Source organism: Lissotriton helveticus, chromosome 11 (genome assembly GCF_964261635.1).
Source record: "Lissotriton helveticus chromosome 11, aLisHel1.1, whole genome shotgun sequence".
NCBI lineage: Eukaryota > Metazoa > Chordata > Amphibia > Caudata > Salamandridae > Lissotriton > Lissotriton helveticus.
In genome coordinates this window covers 30009034-30031801 of record NC_136072.1, presented here as the reverse complement: position 1 = coordinate 30031801, position 22768 = coordinate 30009034, and the positions used below count along the sequence as shown (strand labels likewise).

The following is a 22768-nucleotide window of genomic DNA, read 5'->3' as shown; positions in this document are numbered from 1 at the left end:
ATGGTTGTTGCTTACAAGCGGCCCATACTGCGGCTTGTACGTTAATAGAGGCCACACACCTTTCTTTAGATTAGCCGTGTCTAAAGAACCGTCCGTGGCCCCTATTGAAGTGAAAACGCGGTATGGAGCACTAGTATATATAAAAATGCATTTGTTTATCAAGTTGACAACCAAATGTTTTTTATAAAAGCGCCCAATGAAAGCGCGCCATACTGCTGGAAAGCATGTAGTGCCTCCAGTAGGAGAAAAGCATTAAAGTAAATAGAGCTTACAGACTCAATAAGACCTACTGTTTAACAACCGAAGTAAAGGGCCGGTCCTCATGAGACGTTACAAATGAAGAAAAGGCAGTAACAAGGAGGGACTAACAAGCTATTAACGAATCCTAAGCCAGAATTTACGAAGGACAATCGCACAAGCCAATGACAAATATGGGCGGAGCTTCAACTCCATACCCCAATACAGCATGCCTCGCAGAGCAGCGCATGTGCTGCCCAGGCTTGATCTAATAAAAAGGTGCCTCTTTACAGGCCGCATGAACAAAAGTGTCTTTAAAAAGAGGCCAAAGCGAATAAAGACCGGGCCACACCACGAAAGAAACTGAATAGGAAAACCTAAATGTGTGTCCCAGAAACATAAGCAGCTTTACAAGCATAAACGTGTGCACTGCAGCTTTAAGAGGTAGGTAGCAATACATCACTCCCATCAAAGTCCACGCTGGCACTTGGAATAGGGAACTCGGTCTGTCCCATCCATCACTGGCTTTATGGTCTGACACTTCCATTTTAAAACAGCCCACAACAAAGCTGAACACGATTGGGGCGTTAAGCTGCCGTGTGGCGGCATTTTGATTGTTCACTCCTAGTGCACAAGCACCTGGGAAGTTCTTCGCACAGAATCACATGACCTACACTCAATTTGTACAATAGGCGGCATACGATGGAGTGGAGCTTTTGTTTTCAGCCACAAAAGAGAAGGGAGTCCAGCCAGCTCACCAGTTACAGGCTTCAGGATCAAGACTGCCTTTACGCCACCTCTACAGAAGCAAAGCTATGGAACCCACCAGAAGATGATTTTGATCAGGCCTCCAAGTCCCCTCCTAACATGCCGAATCTTTGGAACCCAGAAGGAGATTTAGAGAATGAAATTGGGAAACGTACCCTCATTCTGTTCCCTGAAAGAAAAAAAGGTTTTGAGAGGGACAGAGTGAACCTAGCAACATTAACTTGAAAAAAGGAGCCATTTACATTGAAATCAGGACCGTTGGCCAAGCTAACCCACTTGGGGTCGTTTTGCAGATTGTGACCCATGGGGGCATTGGGCTTGTGCCTGCTTTTTGCATCCACCTGGAACTCTTCAGTGCAGTCATGGTAGAACACTTTTTTGGTTCCAGACAGTCTCGCGCCTCTTCTTCAGAGGGGTGTGGAGGAGCGTAGACATGTGACAGGTTGTCGCTCCTTTTTATGGGGGTGTGGAGGAGCCTAGACATGTGACCGGTTGCCCCACATGGAATGGTTTTATCACTTTTGGGCTGAAAGATGCCCAAGTGCGAAGCACCAACTTCTCAGGGAAGGTAAGGAGGCTTGGAGGACCGAGCCTGCAATTTGCTCACCCTCCTGCCAGAAGTGACTGCCACTAAAAAGGCTGTTTTGATGGTAAGCAGCCGGAGGAGGCAGTTGTGCTGAGGTTCGAACGGAGCACACATCGAGACATCAGTCGTAGCAGCCCAAAATTGTTCAGGCACTTGTGACTGACTGAAGTTGCTGCCTAGCACTAACCCAATGACCAGCTGTCAGGAGATGCAGAGGCTCTTCGTTAAGCCATCGACAATGACAGTCTGACTGTGATGAACTACAAGATTGGCTAGGGATGAATTGAAGGCCAACCACTTCTCAAAATGAGTTACCACTGCTGGAATCGTAGCCTGGTTTGTCAGTTTTTGGTTGGTCAGTTTTTGTCCCTCCAACTATACAAATCCTGGTATCGGAATCTACCACATGGCTGTTCATTGAAAACAGAGGAAACATTCTTCCACCAAAGCTGAAGTAAGATTGACTTTTAGCGGCCATTTCCATCAAAGCATGAAAGCGGGCTACGCTGCCGCAAAGGGAACCTGGCTGGAATGGTGATTTGTATCCTTCCTTAGAAAAGGTGTAATCATTACAGTCTTCATTACCTTTAGGGTCTTCCTGCGGTAGTTCACCCTATACTTCTAAAATCAGATTACTGGTTAGAATCGGACCACTCTTGCTTTCCTGTGTCCTGGGGTGTTGACAGGACTGGCGACAGGGGGATTTTCCTGGGAGGTGTCCCCAGCAAAGCAAGTGGCACATGAGGTGGCTTGGGCACTTGAGATAGTGGATGCACGTATTAAGCCAACAGTTGACTAATTGCTGGTTACCGGATTGGCTGTTAAGGAAATAACATGAATAGTGGTCACCATTTGCTGTCATAGTGTCATGAACGCAACAGGCGCTTACAAACCTGCAAGTTTTTTGTAAGGATGAGTTCTGCATAATGGGTTGAGGGGGATGAGAATGTCCACTACAAAAGGTCAGTGGGAGATACTCATTTTTGCAAATGTTTGGCTACTTTACACTTCCAAAACTACTACCTCAAATTCAGGCACTCAACTCATATGTAGCTGCACAGGGATATGTGCTGGGTCTATGTGGTGATGTCCGTCACAGATATCAGTTTCCAGATTCTGGAGTCTGAATGAGTAAACTTGCGGACACCTTTACTGGTGAAAAGCAGAATGGAGTAGAAAATGGTCAGTGGCAAGACCTCCTTCGATGAGGTAGCAGAATAGAGTAGAAAATGGTCAGTGGCAAGACATCCTTCGATGAGGTAGTAGGAATCAGTTCTAGACGGTCAATGGTGAATGAACCCTTGCCATAGACAGGATAATTGTCGATGGTGGGTTGAGACATCTATGGTGTGGTTGTTGACAGTGTCTCAGTTAAAAATTGCCTTCTCACTTAAGGGAGACTCATTCAATGCCTAGTCATCGACAAGGCCTGTCTCATGGGTTTCAATGGGGAGATCGACAACTTTGGAGGTTTGTTTGTTGTCGACGAGGATGACAAAGAAAGTGAGTACTACAATTCTGTTAGGACTTAAATGGAGCTGGGTTTTGATGCAATGTTTTGCACAGACTGATGTTCACATTTCTGGAAACTCCAGGTTCCTTTTTGCACCATATTTGTGGAAGTGGTTGGTGGAGCCCTTTTTTAACAGTCACTGTCAGACGGTGACATCCCCTTGGAATGTGGCATTCTTTTTCCCAGCTAGAATAATGCCCAACTACTCTACCTGTCAGTCACATTCTTAAAAGGAAAGGTTTTACAGACGTCTCAGCGCAAAGCTTGGGCGATGGATAAAGTCGATCCACTGATCATGTGGCCCAACAGTATAGGCCATCTGTCCACAGGTAGAACTGGATTCTTTTCCCTTTTGCTCAATCAGGATGACAGGTGGTCACAGAAAACGTCCACTTGTCCCAGATTGTGGAGATTCCCCAAAAACTACAAATTTACAGAAGTCCGAAAGCTAAAGATATAGTTGGTTTAAATCCAGGTGGATGGTTTCAGGATGATAGACATATTAGAGTAGAGCTTTTCTCAGAGATTCCCTAACACAACAAACAGTAGAAATGTGATTTATGGTGGCCTCTTTGGCGAGTAGGAAAGCTAAGCACTTCCACTTCACTGTTTGGGTTAATTTGAATGACAAAGATGTGCTACTTAAACACTGCTGTTCAGGGCTATGGCTATTAGTTTACTGCTATTTAAAGTTACAGTGGATTGCCAATCTGAATAAGGGGAAGGATTCACACGTGTGTGGATGAAAGATTCAGCACAGGAGTCTGTTAATCAGTGCGACTTTATTACTAAAAGGATTGTGCTGGTTGTTAATTCAGGGTTCAGACGGATTCACGAAACCAAAGCTTTGGCCAATCCTCCATCAGATCTTTTCTATTTTTGCAACCAGGTTATACCATTTTCTGGTCACTTGATGCTGAAAACCATAGGTGTTCCCATGTACATTTAGCAAGTTGGGCTCTTGGCATTGTATTGCATACATACAAAGGTATATTTTCCATATTTTGCATGTCTGCAAGCGTTGGACAGCTCCAATATCCTCAGAGCTTATTCAAGATTGGTCTGCTGAAGTGGAAAAAAAGAGTTAGCCTAAATCTCTGGAAAGTCACAAAGGTACTTGCTCAAAGACCTTAGATTTCAAGTAGGATATTGAATGTCCATATAAGTAGTATACCAGTTAAGGAGATTTGAAAAAGGATGCAAGAGTTCACTAGAAGTAATCTAACCTTTTCCAAACTAACTATACAAGTTCTAATGTGAGTTAATGAATGTGTGGAAGATTCATCCATTCAAAATGGCGAAATCCTTCAATGAGATCAAATCTATTTTTATCTCTCCAGTGCTTTATTATTAAAATTGCTCTGAAATATTCAGAGGGAAGATCACTTGACTGCCTTTTAGCAACAGCTTAGATGAGGTAGTCAAAACATTTTACAATAAGCTTGAGGCTGCAGTGCAAGATGTAATCTCTAAATAGGCCCAATAAGTTCCCCTTTGTCTGCAAGATTAAACAAGCATTTACAATGCAATGGTCTTGGCATTGTTAATGTTAGAGCTATTGGCATTGCTCATGACATTTTTATTAGTTTTTTCAAAACATAAATAAATGGCATTGTCATTTACAATGCCAATAGCTTTGCAATGCAATAGGTCTCGCATTTGTGCGAGTTTAAGCTATTGGCATTGTCAATGCCTTTTATTTGACGAGTAACAATTCACATACATTTTGTGGAAAAACACTATTGATTTTGCACGTGCAAGCGCTGCCGTCTCTGCAGTGGTATCACTTATGTGCACAGGATGCAGACAGCTGTGTGAATCCGGCCCTGGTGTTGTACCTGGAGGGAGACTCGAGTCTTCCGTTTACGCAAAGCACATTAGGTATGGCTCCCTTAAAGAAACATCACAGGCAGCAGTTAGGCAAGCGTCCTTCACAAACCAAGCTTCCACAGTAGAGCAAGCAAAGGATAAAAATATTTGCTGTCAGCAAATAACATTTGCAAATTTTGCAGTGGGTGCATCTCTTACTCTAATAACACCGCTGGCTGCTGCAATGCAAGTATCCCTCATACACACAGATGTAGTGCTTAATTTGTAACATAAGAATAATAATATTCAGGAGGTCAGCCCAAACCTTTCCTTAAAAGACAAGCTTCTCTCTTCCACCACCCTACACTCCACTCCTCTTTATGTAACTTTAGCAGGTTCTTTTTTAACACTGCTTGTGCCCACCACCGGAACAAATTATGCCTTGCGATATCTACTACAGCACACGTTCATCAGTCTAGTAGCTCACCTCGCACACACCTCGCCAATAGAGCGACCAGAAGCAGGGGTACCCCGGCAGACAAGGCTGGGGTGAACCGAGGGCTGACGCTCCTCTCCTGCGCTTGCCTCAGTAGTAGTGACTGGGCACGCACGGTGAAACCGAGAGGCGGGGGGCGAGCGGGGGGGTATAGGCTGGGCTAACCATGTGCCTGAAATCGCGCAAATTCGCCCAGATTCTGCTAAACAAGTTCTAAACACACGCCCTGCAGTGTGCAAAAAATGCTACTGAACCAAAAAGTTTGGTGACCATGACAAAAAAAAAAAAAAAAAAAAAAAAAAAAAAAAAAAAAAAAAAATCGCACGCACGCCTGATGCTTCTGTCTTTGTTAACGCGGAAGATAGCTCGGAAGGTTAATGCATTTGCTGCAGAGAACTGTAAATTGTATGCCACAGGTTTGAAGACTGGCAGCTAATTTTGTTAATCAAACATAAGTTATCCATCCTTTCATCCATGCAAAGTTGTTCACTTACTTATGGAATACTACTACCAATATGAGAAGAAGAATAACTAAGATACACAAAGTAGGGTCTCGTGTGAAATATCTGCTTAATGGGGTGACGGGGCGGGTACATAATAATCAACTATGATTAGAAATAATGTGAGTTTCCATATGTTCCCGTTTTATGGTCGCATAACTTTTATAAAATACAACACACTTCTTGTAAAAAGTCCCCTTCCCAATCCCGGACAATTCTGTAAATAACATGGACTGAAGAATCACTGGTACAGGTGGGGTACTTTTACAACTCTGGTGTAAGAATGTATGGTGTAAGGTACCACGTGCAATTATAACTGCATGTATTGTGCACTATTTTTAAATCATACACAAAATGTATTATCACTAGATTTACAAAGCAAAACCCTTTGTAAAAGAACCAAGCGGAATGAGGATGTGGTTTAACGGCTAGATTGCCGAGCTGGGAAACCAAGGTTTGAGGGATCGCATCCACATCCTATGATTCTGGGCAAATCACTTAATCTCCCCATGCCTACCAAAACCAGTTCCAAAGTCGGAAGCTCTTACCCCACATCCTCTAAAGACAGGACTGCAGGTGATCCGGTTTAAATGTTTATTTAAATGTTTACAAATCTCACAATACAAACGTGTCAAGCTGAGTAGATGTGAGTCTACAGAGTACACGGGGTGCAGAGTTCAGCGTATTGTTTTATGCAGATTGGACTAGTCCACTCATTTGTACCTGCAGGGTGTAGTGTAGGATATGCAGGAGAGAGTATGGTGGGGACGCTTATAATAATAGCTGAGACAGCCCCTCTTTGGAATAATAGCATTCCCGATAGTGCCTAGATTTAGTTAACTCATATGGCGCCCTCCGCTAGAGAACTGCGAAGCAAGGAGAGCGTGTTCCGCATGTCGAGTCCCAGAGCCGGAGTGGAATGGATAAATATCCATCGTTTAAGAGTGCAATATAAAAAAAATCTTTAAAATTAATTGCCAGTGTAAACTAAAAGGGGGAAAAAAAATAATAAGATTATAAAATTTGCCTCAAGTTTTAACGAAAAACAGAGCGCCAGCAGACACGTACTCCAAACACGAGCATGTTGAAAGAAAGTTGCACAAAACTAAAAGCATTTTAAACATGCCTTACGTTTTCAGCAGACACGCACTCAGAAACCTAGACTACCTTTGCAGTTACTGTGTGAGATGGCAGCGGAGTAATGTACAAAACGAATAGACTAAGGTTACTAAATATTGAAAAGTGATTGCCACTTTAAACGAAAAGAAAAAACAAGCTTTGACGCTTATCAGCGCCGCGCGCCTCTCTGCAGACTCCCCCTGCATTCCAGAGAGGCGCGCGACGCGATCCGGTATGCCATGCAGCTGTGGACACAAGACATGGCCGCGCGCACAACGTTATCCTATGGGAAAACGCTGCGCGTGGCCAGGTCTTGTCTCACTTCGGCGTCTCAGACTGCTGAGACGCCGACAATAGTTCTCTGGCGAGAACGCGCTTTTCAGCACGTTATAGCCGAGACCTAAAAATACCAGCATAGTAGTTCCAATACTGCCATCTATGTGCTTGCTGACAGACCCAACTGCAATCAAAGAACCGCCACTGCAGTAGAAGGGCATTTTGCATTTAAAAATCAGGGATGTGGAATTCCTATAGCCCAACACCCGGAACATATTGTTTGGGGTCAAGGGCAACAAGTCATGTGTATTTTGTCCTTGGGACAAGTAGGCCCAACCCCCTACAGCTCAAACTCTTTGGCTGCCAGTTTACAGTACCACATTATAGATAAGGGAAGGGCATTGCCTAAAAAGAAGGTAATGTGTGCATGTGTTAATGCTGTTCAAATATGTATTCATGGTTCATTAGTGCAAAACCTATATTATTAGAGGGAGCACTAAAAGTAAATGTAAGCTTGGCCTGCACAACGGATGGCGGTTCCAGTATAAATGTGTACACACGTTTTCAAAGTTTATTAGTATGAGGATATGTATAATGCTCCCAGAATGCTCTGATTATATGCAAATATTTTCAGAAGCTTGAAAGCAAAAGTGAGGATTCTTTGCTTTCAAGATAAAATGTTAAAAATGCAAGTAGGAAAAAAAACAATTTTGCTAACCTACTGTACGATTTTAGGTACCATATCTTTGCAGCATCATTTAATAACATGTTGATGTATGCTAGTATGGATTAAAAATATTCATAATGGAAAATCAGTGTAAATAGGATTGCTTGTGGGAAACAAAAATAAACAAGCAGTGGCAAAGCCGTAGGTCTGAAATTGGAGGTCAGCCTTTTGTTTGTCAATGCATGACTTGTTTAGGCATGGTTTTTGTAAAACCTTAACGGTGCGAGGAGCTGCTGGGCCCTCACCATTCTAACAAGCATTAGCAAAAGCAAAAATAGCTTTTGGTCTCAAAAAGCACACATTGCCACAGCAGTTTTGGGTCCTTAACAAAACTACTTTGTGTGCCAATATGCTACTTGTAAAAGAGCAGAATACAGTCACTTACAGTTTAGCCAGCTGGGAGAGCGAGAGAGAGAATTTTAATAAACACAAAAGGTTATGGTTAACGCCAGGCCTAATTAGAGGCCCAATTATTAAAGAAAGTCTCAAAAGTGCACCTATGGTATATATCCTTGCATTAAGTGCAAAATATACAGTTTCTGTGAATTCACAAGAATTTACAGAAGTAGGCCAAGAAATGGTACTCCTAGAAAATATTTGTGGACTGCATTTTAGCATGAGCAAATATGCATGTGTAGATTTGCTCATGTAAAAATCTGAATGTTTCCAAGTTCACTTTTCCTCCAACCACTTTTTCCCAACCCTGAAAGAAGTTTTACATCTGCCACTGTCCGGAGTAAATTTGCAAACTTTCTCAGTATGGGAAAAGATTAAAGTGTTGATGAAAACCCATAAAACATGCGAGTTCGTAGGTTTGCACGGACTCAAAAGGGCATTCCAAGCCTGTAATTATTTACCACTACCTTCAGCCCCAGTATGTAGACCTGCAGAAACGTAGCAACATAAGGGAATTGCTAGTATTCATACCCTACTACAAGCCCTGACAATCAGAGGTTCTATCAGAACTCATATATAATGAGATTGCTGCTGTAATTTGTCGCCGCATCACATGGCATAAAAGGGACAAGTGGATTTTGTTTCAGGACAAGTAGATTTATGAACCAACCTGCCCCATGGACAAGTAGATATTTTATTAAATTGCACACCCCTGAAAAATGCACAATCCATAGGATTTAGACACCAGACTTAATTTCCTTAATGTGATCACACTTCTACATACTTCAATGCCAAGAATCTGAAATATATATATATATATAATCTCCATCTATATATAGATATATAGCAATACCTTAAGGCCCTCTACTGCTGCCAATCAACTATAAACAAAACCATCCAACCATGAATTAGATTGCTTCGTTGTGAATGGATAAGCTCCATCAGGCCACACAATACTTGTAGCAAAACCCTGAACCTGCTGTTGTGGACAAGCAAAGGTATGAACAAAGTTGCTGCTCCAGTATAAATTCTGTAACTACTAGCTAAAGCCAGCATACACACACTACTACCAAACTCAGTTTGCAGCTGTTAGCAATGCTAGAGTGAACTGGTTAGATGTGCAACCCCAACCAAACATTCCCACGAACGTGGCCTAAGGCTAAAGACCAGAAGAAAGCAGCAATGGTAACTGCAAGTTTGAGCCTTACTTTCATAACACGGTCGTTCATCAATCGACAAAGTGTGTGGTCCTCCAAGTCAGAGTTGGCAAAGTCATTCTTCAATGTAGATGTTGCCCTATTGAAATCACCACGAGCTGAAAATATCCACTGCAAGCTAAGTCCCATGCCCTAAAAGAAAGAACAGGAGGAAAGGTTAATGCAGGCACTGTACAAGCTTTATATTTCATGGTGGTGCTGGGATTTCTTTATACAAAGCAGTTTAAGATTTAAGTCAGATTGGATCAAACCAATGTTAAAGCTTCCAGACGGCACCATGTAAAATCTCAGGACTATATCTGAGGCCATGCTATTGTGGACAGGTGAACCAGATGGATCCATGCCAGGACCACAACTCAAAGGAACTAGAATCAATATTTTCAGCACCTAGAAGCAAAGTGGGGCACCCAAAAGAGGTACGTTTTTATTTCCATATGTAGTGCAATAAAGTCAAACGCCCAAGTGATGTGTGGGAGACCTATGAAAAAGAACTAGCCACTAAGAGAACCCACTAGAAAGGGTGCTACCGAAGCAAACTAGTTTCCTCTTCTGTAGAACATCCCTCTAGACACCAGACTGGATCTGCAAGTTCACAGCATTGTTCCCATAAGCCACAAGGTGACACTGTAGCTCCGCGTTGTGCTCATTGCACCTCGGAAATATCACAGCAGAGCCACATTAAAAACGCCACCCAGCTTGCTGATGTCAGGTTCTTGCTCGACTGTCCTCGGACATAGAGCATAAAACATTTACAAGTACCAGTGTGCAGCTCTCTAATTTGGGACCCTTTAGATGGTAAAAATATCCCACTCAACACAACAGGAAGGATAAGGATTACTTACCTGTAATACCAGTTAATACAAACATTCACACCTTATATAGATTTCACAAGCTTGAATTATGCAGCCTTCAGGCTGAGAATCCTTAGTAACCAATGTTAGCATGGAGTGCATCTCAACACTCTACCATTAAAAATACAAACACTTTTATATCCAGTTTACTTGGCTATAAACACCACAAACGCCATTAAATCAGAGATCCAGAAGTTTTCCCTTGTCAGATTTTTTTTTACTATATCACACGAAACAAGCCACGGATCCGGGTTAAGAGGAGGTTAGTATGTCATGCAGGGGGGAATTCCCTTTGTAGGACCGTTCCCCTCACACACTAGAGGTGTCATGCTTCATCATGGGGGGTACCTCCTCACACAAAAGATCTAGTCTTCGCGTGGGCTACAACCCCCTCTCTACGAGGGAGGAGCTCAGGGATGTTTTATTTGAACATAAGGTTCCTATGGGAATTAACATTACAAATGCACCCTTATTTAGCACCCCTATATCTCAGTCCCCACTGCACAGATCACCTCAAACTTTCCATGACACACAGAACGTACCCAGGGTCCCGTGTGGACTCTGAAGACGAGACTGATAGTGCTTATGGGCCGGCTTATAGCCCATCTGACTTACACGTCAAATTACAGGTGGTCAGTTCTGAAGAAGGTGACATGGAGCAACAGCATTATTCTTCACAAGACTATTATGACCAACAGGAGAGGCCTCGCATGCAGGTTCATTCACAGAAACCTCCACGTCAGTCCCAGCAGGACATGGTAGCGATGCATCCTCTCTCATCTCGGATCTACAATTAATGTTGCCGGACTATCGGAGCCGCTTTCCTGCCCAACAGGAGGTTCAACAAGTACGTCCTCCTTCGCCTCCACCTCAGTTATCTCAATCAATGGCAGACACCTCTTTGCCTTCATGAGGAGAAGATCCAGCGCCCGTGGAACGTCCACAAGAGGTGGTTGCAGTTCGGGATGATACTGCCTCATCAGATGTGAATCAGCAAGGGGACCCTGACCAAGATCAGAATGTGGCCTGGAACCAGGATAGCCTTCAAGATCCAGACGTCACAGGACCCGATACCGCAATCTCTCCTCCAGCAGATATCGGAGGTTTTCACAACTTAATGGAACGAGCATCCAAGAGATTTGGTCTTCCGGTTACCTCAGTTCAATCTGAATGTTTTTTGTATGACTTCAAAGAACCATTCCGGAAGTCAGTTCGTTCAATTCCCATCATTGAACATGTTTGGTCAGAAGGCTTAAAAGCTATGCAAAATCCAGCCACGGTCCTCCCAGTACTTCCCAGACTGGAGAAAAAATATAAGGCGCCCGAGGGCAGCCCGGCATGTCTTCTAGGTCAACCAAAACCGGACTCTGTTATCTCCCAGGCCGCACAGAGCAAATCTAAGAATCCGTCCACACCGCTAACGACGCCACCTGATAAAGAGGGGAGGCGTCTGGACAATGTTGGAAAAAGATTCTCCGCAATGGCCAGTCTCCTCGTTAGGGCGGCTAATGCTTTGGCGATTCTGGGGAGATATGATCGCCAGATGTGGTGGGACCTCTCCCAGTTTGTGGAAGAACTTCAGGATGGATCTAAGGACGATGTCAAAAAGATCTTGATGGAAGGAGAGCGTGCCTCTTCTGAGGTAATCGACTGCGCTATGGATATAGCAACTACGGCTTTCCGAGCGCTAGCCGGCTCGGCAGTTTTTTAAGACGCTAGGGCTGGTTGCGAGCCACGTGGTTTCGACAGGAAGTACAGAATAAAATTCTGGATCTACCCTATGATGGAGAGATGTTATTTGGTAAACACGTGGATGACGCCCTACAAGGCATAAAGAAAGATACGGATACGGCCAAGTCCTTGGGAACCTTACAATATCGCAATGTGCCCTTTAGGGGGGTGAGAGGAAGAGGTTTCTCCTCTTACAGAGGCGGGAATCAGCACCGCTACTCTTCCAACTCCCAACCTGGCCAGTCATACAAACCCCAATATTCACAGAGGGTCTTTCTCTCGTCAGCCGCCGAGAGAACGTCAGGGGCAGCAGAGGAGAGATAATACCAAGAGACAATAGCAGCCAGGTGGCTCTTTCTACTGTGCCTGTACCCTCGTTTACCACTAGTGGGGGGCAGGATTGCCCATTGCCTCAACAACTGGAAGGTCATAACAGACCAGTGGGTCCTGATCATCATCAAGGAAGGACACACGTTGGAGTTCCAAGATCTTCCTCCAACGAGAACTCCAGACGCCATTGCACCCAAACATCTAAGGCTCCTTCGTCTCGAGGCCGACCAACTCTTCACCAAGGGGGCAATGGAGCCTGTACCTCTCTCCCAAAAGGGGAAAGGGTTCTATTCCAGGTTCTTCCTGGTTCGTAAAACAAAGGAGAAGTGGCGTCTGATTTTAGATCTACGGCAGCTCAACACTTATCTCATCAAGTTGTCCTTCAGGATGGTCACTCTTCAGGACATCCTACGCCTTCTCAATCCAGGGGACTACATGGCAACCCTAGATTTGGAGGATGCTTACTTCCATGTGCCCATTCATCCAGCTCACAGGCAATATCTTCGATTTACAGTAGGCAAGAGCCATTTTCAGTTCAGAGTACTGCCTTTTGGTCTCCGGTCCCCGCCGCAGATCTTTACAAAGGTACTGGTTCCTGTAGCAGCTTTTCTCAGGAGGCAGTCTTTCGAAGTCTTCCCATATCTGGACGATTGGCTGGTAAAGGCTCCTTCGTTCCAGGACGCGTCCAGGGCGGTCACGAGCTGCAGTCAACTGTTCGAACAGCTGGGCCTTCGGGTCAACAAGGAAAAATCGATTTTGCGCCCCTCCAAGACAGCGAGGTTTTTGGGTGCAATCCTAGACACGGAGTGCTGCCTGGCTTTTCCTTCGGAAGAGCGCAAGTCCAAACTGATTCTCTCAGCTCGCCTCCTACAGACACGGAAGTTTCAGTTCGCCAATACAAATCGCTTCTCGGATCGATCTCATCCTGCATACCATTAATACAACACTGCAGGCTGCGGATGCGTCCACTGCAGGAACAGTTGGACAAACAATGGTGTCAGGTGACAGGCTCCTTCAATGACAAGATAGTCATTACTCCGGCAATGCGAAAGGCAGGCAGCTGGTGGTTGCTAAAAGACAATCTTTCAGTAGGTTTACCATTCCAACTTCCACCATCTCCCATGGTATTGACAACAGATGCTTCCTTGGAGGGGTGGGGAGCGGTCCTCCAAGAACTCAGTCAGTGGTCATTGACGCTCAGTCCAAGTCAAGTTCCACATCAATCTGCTGGAACTTATGGCCATTCGTCTAGCCTGGCGAAAGACGTTTTGTTCCTGACTCGCCGAGAAGCTGAGGCAGACGAGGGGCGTGGGACACGAGGGTCCGGCTCACGGAAATACAAACGGTACCCGCCCCTTATGAAAATAGAGGCCCTAACACCGCTATAAATAGGGATACTTGCCGCAACACAAAAGGAAAATGAGAATATTCTGACTGATTTTAAACAGAAAATGGAAGAAGAGGACAGAATACTGCCCACACCAAAATTGAAGGTTCGTTTTTAAACAAAGAAAGTGTGAGAGACATAACGTCCCAGCTTCATCAAAATCAGAACAAGAAAGAAGATCTAATGATCAGGAAGAAAAACCGACCATCCAATCCGAAAACCCATGAAACCCTGTAACATGTAAAAGGAGATCATAAACCCCGGGCAACCAACCAGTGCCATAAAATAGGAGAGACGTATCATTATAGTCTTGATAAAGATGGTAATAGAACAATAAAACCATCGAAACGCGTAAAGACCTAGCCTGTAGATAAACAATTATAGTTTCTCAGGATTGTGTTCATGTGAAACTCCAGGAACGTGCAAAATCTATTGACAAGCTGACTGTCTTTTGTAGGTCTCTCCTTCCCCTTTTTCTTATTTCTAAGTTTTACTAAATGTCAAATGCCAATTGATTATATTTTGAATTGATGTGTATCACAGAGTGGATGTTTCATTTTGTGAAATTTTAAAGAAATTGATCTGGCACGTATTGTTTTTAATTGATTGTATTTGTACAAATATATTTTTTATAATTAACAATGAATTTTACTACAGTTGCTGAAGTGTATTAGTCAGTAAAGTAACGCAGTGATTCCTTGATTGGGTGGGCTCAGATATTTAGTCTGGGGTACCCCCCCTTTTTTTGTGAACGGTTTACCAAGGGAAGAAATTTTCTCTACATTCGTCTAGCCTTACAGGCTTTCCTTCCGAGGATCCGCAACTGTGCCGTGCTGGTTCGTACAGACAACACCACGGCCATGCACTACATAAACAAGCAGGGCGGAACGAGATCTTGCACCCTGTCGAAGGAAGCACAGAGGCTTTGGAATTGGGTGATCCAACACAATATCACTCTATCAGCGGAACATCTGGCGGGCACACTCGATGCCACAGCAGACGCTTTGAGTCACCAAAGGAATATCAGCCACGAATGGGAACTAGATCAGACCATTCTGAACGAACTGTTTCATCGTTGGGGGACCCCAACCATCGATCTGTTTGCGACTCCTCAGAACGCCGAATGCCAGTCCTAAGCAAGCAGGATTCACCATCAGGGATCCTTGGGAATGCGCTTTCGATTGCCTGGTATGGCGCATTTGTTTACGCCTTTCCTCCTATTCCGCTAATCCCGGGACTGATCCGCAAGCTCAAGGCGGAGCCGTGCAGAATGATTCTGATTGCACCAGCATGGCCCAGGCAGTTTTGGTACACAGAGCTTCTTCTTCTCTCCCAAGATCCACCGATTCTCCTGCGTCCTGTTCCATCACTGTTAACAATGGCTCACTGGCAGGTTCTGCATCCAGACCTGAAGTCACTTCAATTGACAGCGTGGCTCCTGAGTTCAGAGAGGTCCAGGGTTTAAATCTTTCAGGAGAATGCAAAGACATTTTGGCTCGGGCCCGAGCGCCTAGTACGAATAAGACCTATCGGGCAAAGTGGAAGAAATTCTGCCTTTGGTGTCAGAGACAAGGTCTACATCCATATACTTCTGCACCACACCAACTCTTGCCTTACATCCTCTCTCTTGCAAAATCTGGATTGGCTCATTCTTCTATAAAATTACATCTAGCGGCCATGTCTAGATTTAGACGATCATCATCAGGTCCTTCCCTTTGGTCTGCAAGGATCATTAAACAATTCCTGAAAGGTTTGTTCAGGGTTTTTCCACCAGTCCGGCCTCCACCGCCAGCCTGGCATCTTAACTTGGTACTGTCACATCTAATGAAGGCCCCATTTGAGCCTATTCATAGGGCGGACATGAAGTTTGTTTCATGGAAACTGGCTCTTCTCTTGGCCCAGACATCGGCTAGAAGGATTAGTGAGCTCCAGGCTTTCACAATTGAGGAACCTTTTCTACAATTTAAAAATGATGTTCTCATCCTACGAACAAATCCTAAATTTATTCCTAAAGTCCCTTCAGAATTTCATCTGAATGAGCCGGTGATCTTAAAGTCCTTCTTCCCGCGGCCCTCCATGCCAGCAGAGGGGGCTTTGCATTCTTTGGACATTCACAGATGTCTCAAGTTCTACTTGGAGCGCACAAGACTGTTCAGGAAATCTTCCCAGCTTTTTGTTTCATACAGTGCTCCACGTAAGGGTTGTCCAATTTCTAAATCCTGCATTTCCCGCTGGATATCCAGTGCAATCCAGTTTTGCCATCGAGAAGCGGGGAAACCTCTTCAGCGAGCAGTTCGTGCTCATTCTAAGAGATCAATGGCTTCATCGCTGGCTCTCTTCTCAGGTGTCCCGATCAAGGACATATGTAGAGCGGCGACATGGAGCAGTGTCCACACCTTCACTCGCCACTACTGCTTGGATTCTTCTGTGAAAGGATGCGGTAGTGGGCCAGGCGGTCTTGAGGAACCTTTTCCAATAAGTCGGTGAGATTTCCTTACTGTCCCGCCTTCCTATATTGCATATTTTGTGTTACTTATTGTTCTGCTTTGTGACGCAAATGTGGTCTGTTTTCTTATCAGGATTACGTATGACATTTACAGATACATATATTACAAAATATGCTTTTCGCTTTACTGCTAGCTATTCTGATACAAAGCATGGGAATCTATTAAAGTTCCAATACTGGGGCAAGAAAACAAGTTACTCACCTGTAACTTTGGTTCCTCAGTATTGGTAACTTTCATAGATTCCCATGCGCCCACCCTCCTCCCCTGGGAAAGCTCAGCCTTATTATCCAATGATGTTGCTGTTCACAACGGCTACGAAAATATGAGGCTCTGAGGCTCTCTCAGGAAGGTTCTATGGGGTGAGGCTACTCAGATTGGCTACTGCTAGAATTTGGTCTCTTTTACAAAAAGGAGGTGGATAAGCTACAAAATGAGATGAGGCCTAGGCCTATTTTTTCACTTTGTGCTTACTACTATGGTATTTTTTATTTACCGAGGCTCCCATTCCGACGACGGGGAATGATACAAAGCATGGGAATCTATGTAAGTTCCAATACTGGGGCAAGAGTTGTTCACCCACCTGGAACTCTTTAGTGTGGTCAAGGTAGAACGACAATGCTCTATTTGGGTCCAGACAGTGGAGTCGTTTCCCTTCCTTAGAGGGATGCGAAGGAGTGTAGAAAGTGGGCAAGACGACAGATTGTCCTACATGGAAAGGGGTCACCACTTTTGGGAGGAAAGGGGGCCTAGTGCGAAGCACTAACTTGTCTGGAGATACTGTCCGATAACTAGGCTTAGATGACAATGCCTGCTATTCACTCACTCTCTTGGCAGATGCTATAGTAACTAAGGCAGCTGACTTGATGGTAAGCAGCTGGAGGGGGCAGCGGTTCGAATGCAGCACACATTAGGAAGGTGAGAACCACATTAAGGTCCCACTGAAACATAATGAAATGGGAAGGTGGGAACATGTGTACAAGACATTTGACAACTCTATTTACAATGAGGGATTTAAATAATGAAGGTTGGTCTGTCAGACATAAGAAGGCGGAAAGGAGCCCTTTTAGAAGGCCCAGAGCAGAGCCCTGCTGAGCAAGGGTCAAAATAAAAAGCAAAACTTGAGAAAGAAGCAGAAGAATGATCAATGAACCTTTCTATACAATATTTTACAAATCAGTTCCACAGGCAGGCGTACACTGTCTAGGTGGAGGGACGATTGGCTGTCAAAACATTACAAACTTTCTGGAGGGAAGTCGAATGATATCAACTGCCACCACTCAATCTTCATGTAAGAAGGCGTAGAGTTGACAGGAATGGGTGAGTTTGTCAGCCCTGGCTTTCAGAGAATCTACCTGATGTTGAACCACCAGGGATGTGCCCTTCTGTCCCAGCCATGTCCAGAGATGCAGGGCCTATTGACAAAGGGTCCACGACCCCACAAAAATGGAATCACTCTGAGCGCCAGCAGGGTGGCGTGGAGTCGGGATTCCGCCGGGACCTCAGTCCTCTGGTCACCACCTCTCCCATGATGGCCGCCCCATTCCAGGAGTGAGGCATCTGTCACTACTGTGTGATCTGGTTTGGGTAGGGGAAAGGGGTCTGCCTCTGAATCAATCACGGTCTGTCTGCCACCACCGCATGTTTGGTACAGTTCCCTTCAAGATCTGGACCATGTCAGAGAATACCTCGATGCTGCGCCCACTGGAACTCCAGGTCTGACAGCAGAGTCCGCATATGTCATCTGGGATGTGTCACTTGCAGGATCCAGGAGGCCATGAGGCCCAGAAGCCTCATTCTCTCTGAAATCCAGGATAGAGGATGGAACATCGGTATCCTTGTCTGTCGCCACTCGAGAGGATAGGCCCGAAAATGCACTTTGTCCAGAGCAGCTCCGATGAAAGGGATTGTTTGAGAGGGAGGAATGTGTGACTTAGGCACGTTGATGGGGAACCTCAGCAAATGCAGGAGGTCTGAGACGACAGCCCGGGGCAAGCCTGCCTTCAACAGCCAGTTGTCGAGATACGTGGAAGACTGGCACTCCGGATCTGCAACCACTGCCATCACCTTGGTAAACATCCAAGGGGTGCTGGGAAAGCCAAAGGGTAGCAGTGTTAACAGAAAATGCCAGTGGGGAATGTACTATACCGGTTTGCAGAACTTGTTCTTTCTTCCATAGGATAACATTGCAGAACTCAGAAATGTCACTGAGTGTCCACTTTTTAAAGTGAAAAGAATTCCTATTTAAAAATGTACTTATTTTGAAAGTTTTTTCTTTGATGCCTAAACATATGAAGATGCTTGCTATTTTTATAAATTGGTGTGCGTCTGGTCGTGTCATCTATTAATCATTGTGTGTATTTGCAAATGTCTTACACTCCTGTGTGTTAAGCCTAAGGCTGCTCGACCACACTACCCCTGAACAGAGCACTTTGGGATTGCATAGCCAGCCCTGTCCACTAGTAAGGGAGCCTCTGAACTCAACAAGGTACATCAGATTATTGATAAATCACATAAAGAGCCAACTTCCTGCAGTAAGTAACTTACTTCTGTACTTGTTATAACTGAGGCTGATTTGGGGATAAAGGCCTTATGGTATACTGAAGGTGGCACTGAAATAATGAAAAACTAAGATGTTCAAGACATTGCTTGGATTAAAAGATATTCAATCTAAAAAGCACAAGCGAACTAGGAGAGCAAAGTATCAATATTTATTCAAAGCAACCTGCAAAACATCAAATGACTGAATAAAGATTTTAAATAGTCTTAGATATGAAATGAAGTGTACTGCTTTGCAATAAATATCTGAGAAATAAAATGCTGTGAAAGGTTCTTCCACATTGGCATTCATTAGCATATTGTGCACCTTAAGATAGCTCTATACGAGGTTAGTGGTGCTCAGGAACTTACAGTCAGATCTTGCCTGTATTGCCGAAGATCCTTCACAAAGCTTAGGATTTCATCAGTGTAGCGCTCATAGTCCAGTGGCAGCTCATGGTCATGGGTGAGGCGGACGATCATCTGGCCCGCTACCTCTGCGGCTGCCCGGCACAAGCTTTCCAGGTTCAGAATGCATCGCTGCAGGTTTTCCAAAGTGTCCTTGTTGGTGTTTAAAATGCTGCATAGTTTGTTAGTCTGCAAAGCAAACACAGGGTCACAATTGGGTGCTCTGATACAATTAGAAATGCTTCATGAACAGGTTAATATCACAGCATTGATGCAACCTGATAGCCGTGCAGTATATTCCATGGTTTCTGTACCTAGAAGTCACCAGAGGAGCCAAGGAGTTATAAGGCTGGGAGTCCAAATAACCCAATGAATGGCAGCTTGCTATGGAATAATGGGGGTAGGGGGCCTCAGACCCAACAGTGATTCCATACAATCTGTCTGTATTTGTGCAAACAGGCTCTTGCAACTTGGGAACCTTTTCATTTCATCAAATGCACACAACTTACCCTCTAGATGAGAAACAGAGCCCTCATGGACGTTTGGCTTGATTATAACCGTTCATATGCTTGGAGTTTCCAAAGTCCGTATTGACTCAGTTAAAGAGTCGAACTAGGAAGTTCCAGGGTGGCAAAAGGAAAACTAAGCCTTAAAAGAGCTTGAGTTAAATACTTAGGTTTGGATTTTTTTTTTTTTTTTTTTTAGAGACAAGCCCCCAGTCCAGGTTATAGAAATGAGAAACTTCATCTACATGTCAGGATGGGATAACGGTACAGTGTGCTTCCTTGGAGGAGCATGGTCAGTTTACCTGCATCTAAAGGCTGCAGTTACATCACCTCTTAATTTCTAAAAGGTTTGTAAAAGGTTTTTTTTCTTAAGAAAACTAAACAATTTACCAGAAAAAGCCTCTAAAGGCTATCGGGCATTTCTTATAAAAAAAAATAATAACAAAAAAAAAAAGAAAAAAAAGAAAAAAAGAAAAAAGCGCTTTTTCTTAAAAAAAATCACTTTATTCAAAAGTGCTCAGCTTTAATGGGCTCTTTAAAATGATCTGTGGCTGATAGAAGAATGCTCTCTAACATGGGGAGATAGTGTAATGTGCGCTCTGTTTTGGAGAGGGTCTTGTATAGTAGGCTGCCTGAACTTCGTGCATATCAAGTTGGTGTTGGGCCCCCTGTTGTATTAAGCCAAAGCGGGTGTTGGTATTGACTGGCAACAAGACATTGGTGGTGTAGGGGGTCGAGATCTGGATCCTCGTGGTACAGGGTTGGAGCTCTCTCCCTCCCCTGGTCTGAAGGGATCAGAAGGGTCCTGTGGGGAATAGGGATTCCCAGTATCTAGGTCAGTGAGCAGTGGGTCAGGGTGAAAACAGGAGAGGCGTTGATATTGAAAGGTGGACAGTGTTGAGGGATAGCTGCAGAGGCCAACCCTTTTGGGCATGGGTTCAAGGCCCGATTCATCTTTTGAAGACTAGTCTGTGCTTCAGGGGCATTTGAGTGCATTGGCCCTAGTCTCTCAGAACTGGGGTTTGACGGTCAAACCAGCCAACCCCAAAGATTCTCGTCTTTGGCTTCACTTGGGGCTTGAAGCCAGACGGACGTATCCCACCAATCGCACAGACTTTTTTATAAGCCAATTTTATAAGAGATTACTTCTGTCAGGTTATAAAATGGTATATAGGTCAAAATTCATTTCTTTTTTATATAAAAAAAAACCCATAAATACAGATAAGTCCACAACACTTAGTGAATGGACAAGAAAACTATCAAACCTTTTTAAAAGGAAAGGTGAGCGAAAATAAGTACTATAAAGCCTACTAGGCTGCAGCCTAAGAGGTATGGAGTAATGAGGTCCCCCATGAGGAGTACTCATAGAACACCTTTTTGGACTTTACCATCTCCCTCTTGGTGCACTACGACGTAAAGGAGAGGGTTCAATGTTCAAGATGAGCCAGAAAACGCGGATAAGGGGTTGCTATAAAAGGCAGATAAGGGTTTACCAGAGGTGTCCCCCACTGAATGAGGATGCTTCATCCACCAACCGAGTCTTTCACCATCTGGGAGAGGATCACTGTCTTTTCTCAAAGGCCCGAAAATTGCGACCACTGGTCTTCCAATGCTTGCTGAAGAGGCCACATGAAAAACCTGGCATTGGGAACAATGTGGATGCAGGACGCCATGGATCGCAGTAGAGAAGCCAATTGTCTGGCCGACAGAGAAGGACTGTGGAGGAGAAACCTGCACTTATTGTTTATGGAGGATGACCGCTCCTCCGCAGTAAACACTTGTGCCTTTTCGGTGTCCCGTACAGTTCTTAAGTAGTGAATTGCCAGCGTAGGGTTGAGGGTGGATTTCCTAAAGTTGATTTGTAATCCCAACCATTGCTGCACTTGGATGCAGGTTTGGAGATGCTGCTGGGCGAGAAGATGAGGGACTTTTGATGAGCCAGTCTTCTGAATAGAGGTAGACGACAGGTGTCATTCTCCTCGTTACCTGAAGGGCAAAATCTTGTACTGGTAGTGCTTGGATACTTCCTGTGTTCTGATAAGCGAGATGTGGAAGTAGGGATCCTTGAGGTCGATGGCGAACAACCAGTCTCCCTGATGGACTTGGGGGTAGATCTGATGAAGGTGTGCCCGCTGATACTCTAGGAGAGTAGGTTTGGGAATATCCCAACCTGGACTGCAATGTGGCATTTTCCATTCCTTTACACTATGAAGCCTCCGTGGTGAGCGGTTTATCGGTGTGTCCCGTTTGAGGAGCTGAAGATCCCCCTGATGAAACTTGCACTGTCGTTGCCAGGAGACTAAGATCTACCCCGCAACGTCGACCGCCTGGGTGCAGACGTTGATTTAGGTCCTCAAGACCACACAGAGAAGTTGCACTTTGACATCGAAGAGGGTCTCCACGTTGCCTTGACAGCGAGCCAGGTGTGCTGCACCTGTGTCGACATTGACCAGTGGCGTGACGGCTAAGACGTCGAATGGTGGTGTTGCCGTTGAGCAGGCGTGTGCTGTGGGGATGATGGGATCTACGTTGAACCTTTAGCTGACTGTTTCAACGTCAATCTGATATGATGAGGAAACCGAGATTACTGCGCGAGGTCCCTTTCACGCCCTTACGGAAATGCAGGTGGCCTAAATTTAGGTTCTCTCCTGGTTGACGGGACTGCCAATGACAACCTAGACGACAATTTCCCCTGACAGTCGGGTGCTTAGACTTCAATGTATGTTTGGGCCAATGCTCAGATGAGGATGTTAATGCCGATGGGAAACACACCAGTATTTACCGCAATATCCATCTCCTACCTCTCTACGTCAAATGTGGTTTTCGTTTTTCCCCATTCTTCCCTTGGGCAGAGATCTACCTCGAGAGG

At 44.7% G+C, this 22768-nt stretch overlaps 1 protein-coding gene across 1 annotated transcript in view; it reads right to left on the bottom strand.

The window, feature by feature from the left end:
* The window catches only part of TFRC (transferrin receptor), a 120006-nt gene that overhangs the window by 6004 nt on the left and 91234 nt on the right, over positions 1–22768 (bottom strand). Inside the window, exons 17-18 of the mRNA XM_078668125.1 lie at positions 19358–19582; positions 9636–9776 (exon numbers count right to left, since the gene is read on the bottom strand). Coding sequence (XP_078524251.1) covers positions 9636–9776; positions 19358–19582 — 366 coding nt within the window. The remainder of the gene's footprint in view (positions 1–9635; positions 9777–19357; positions 19583–22768) is intronic.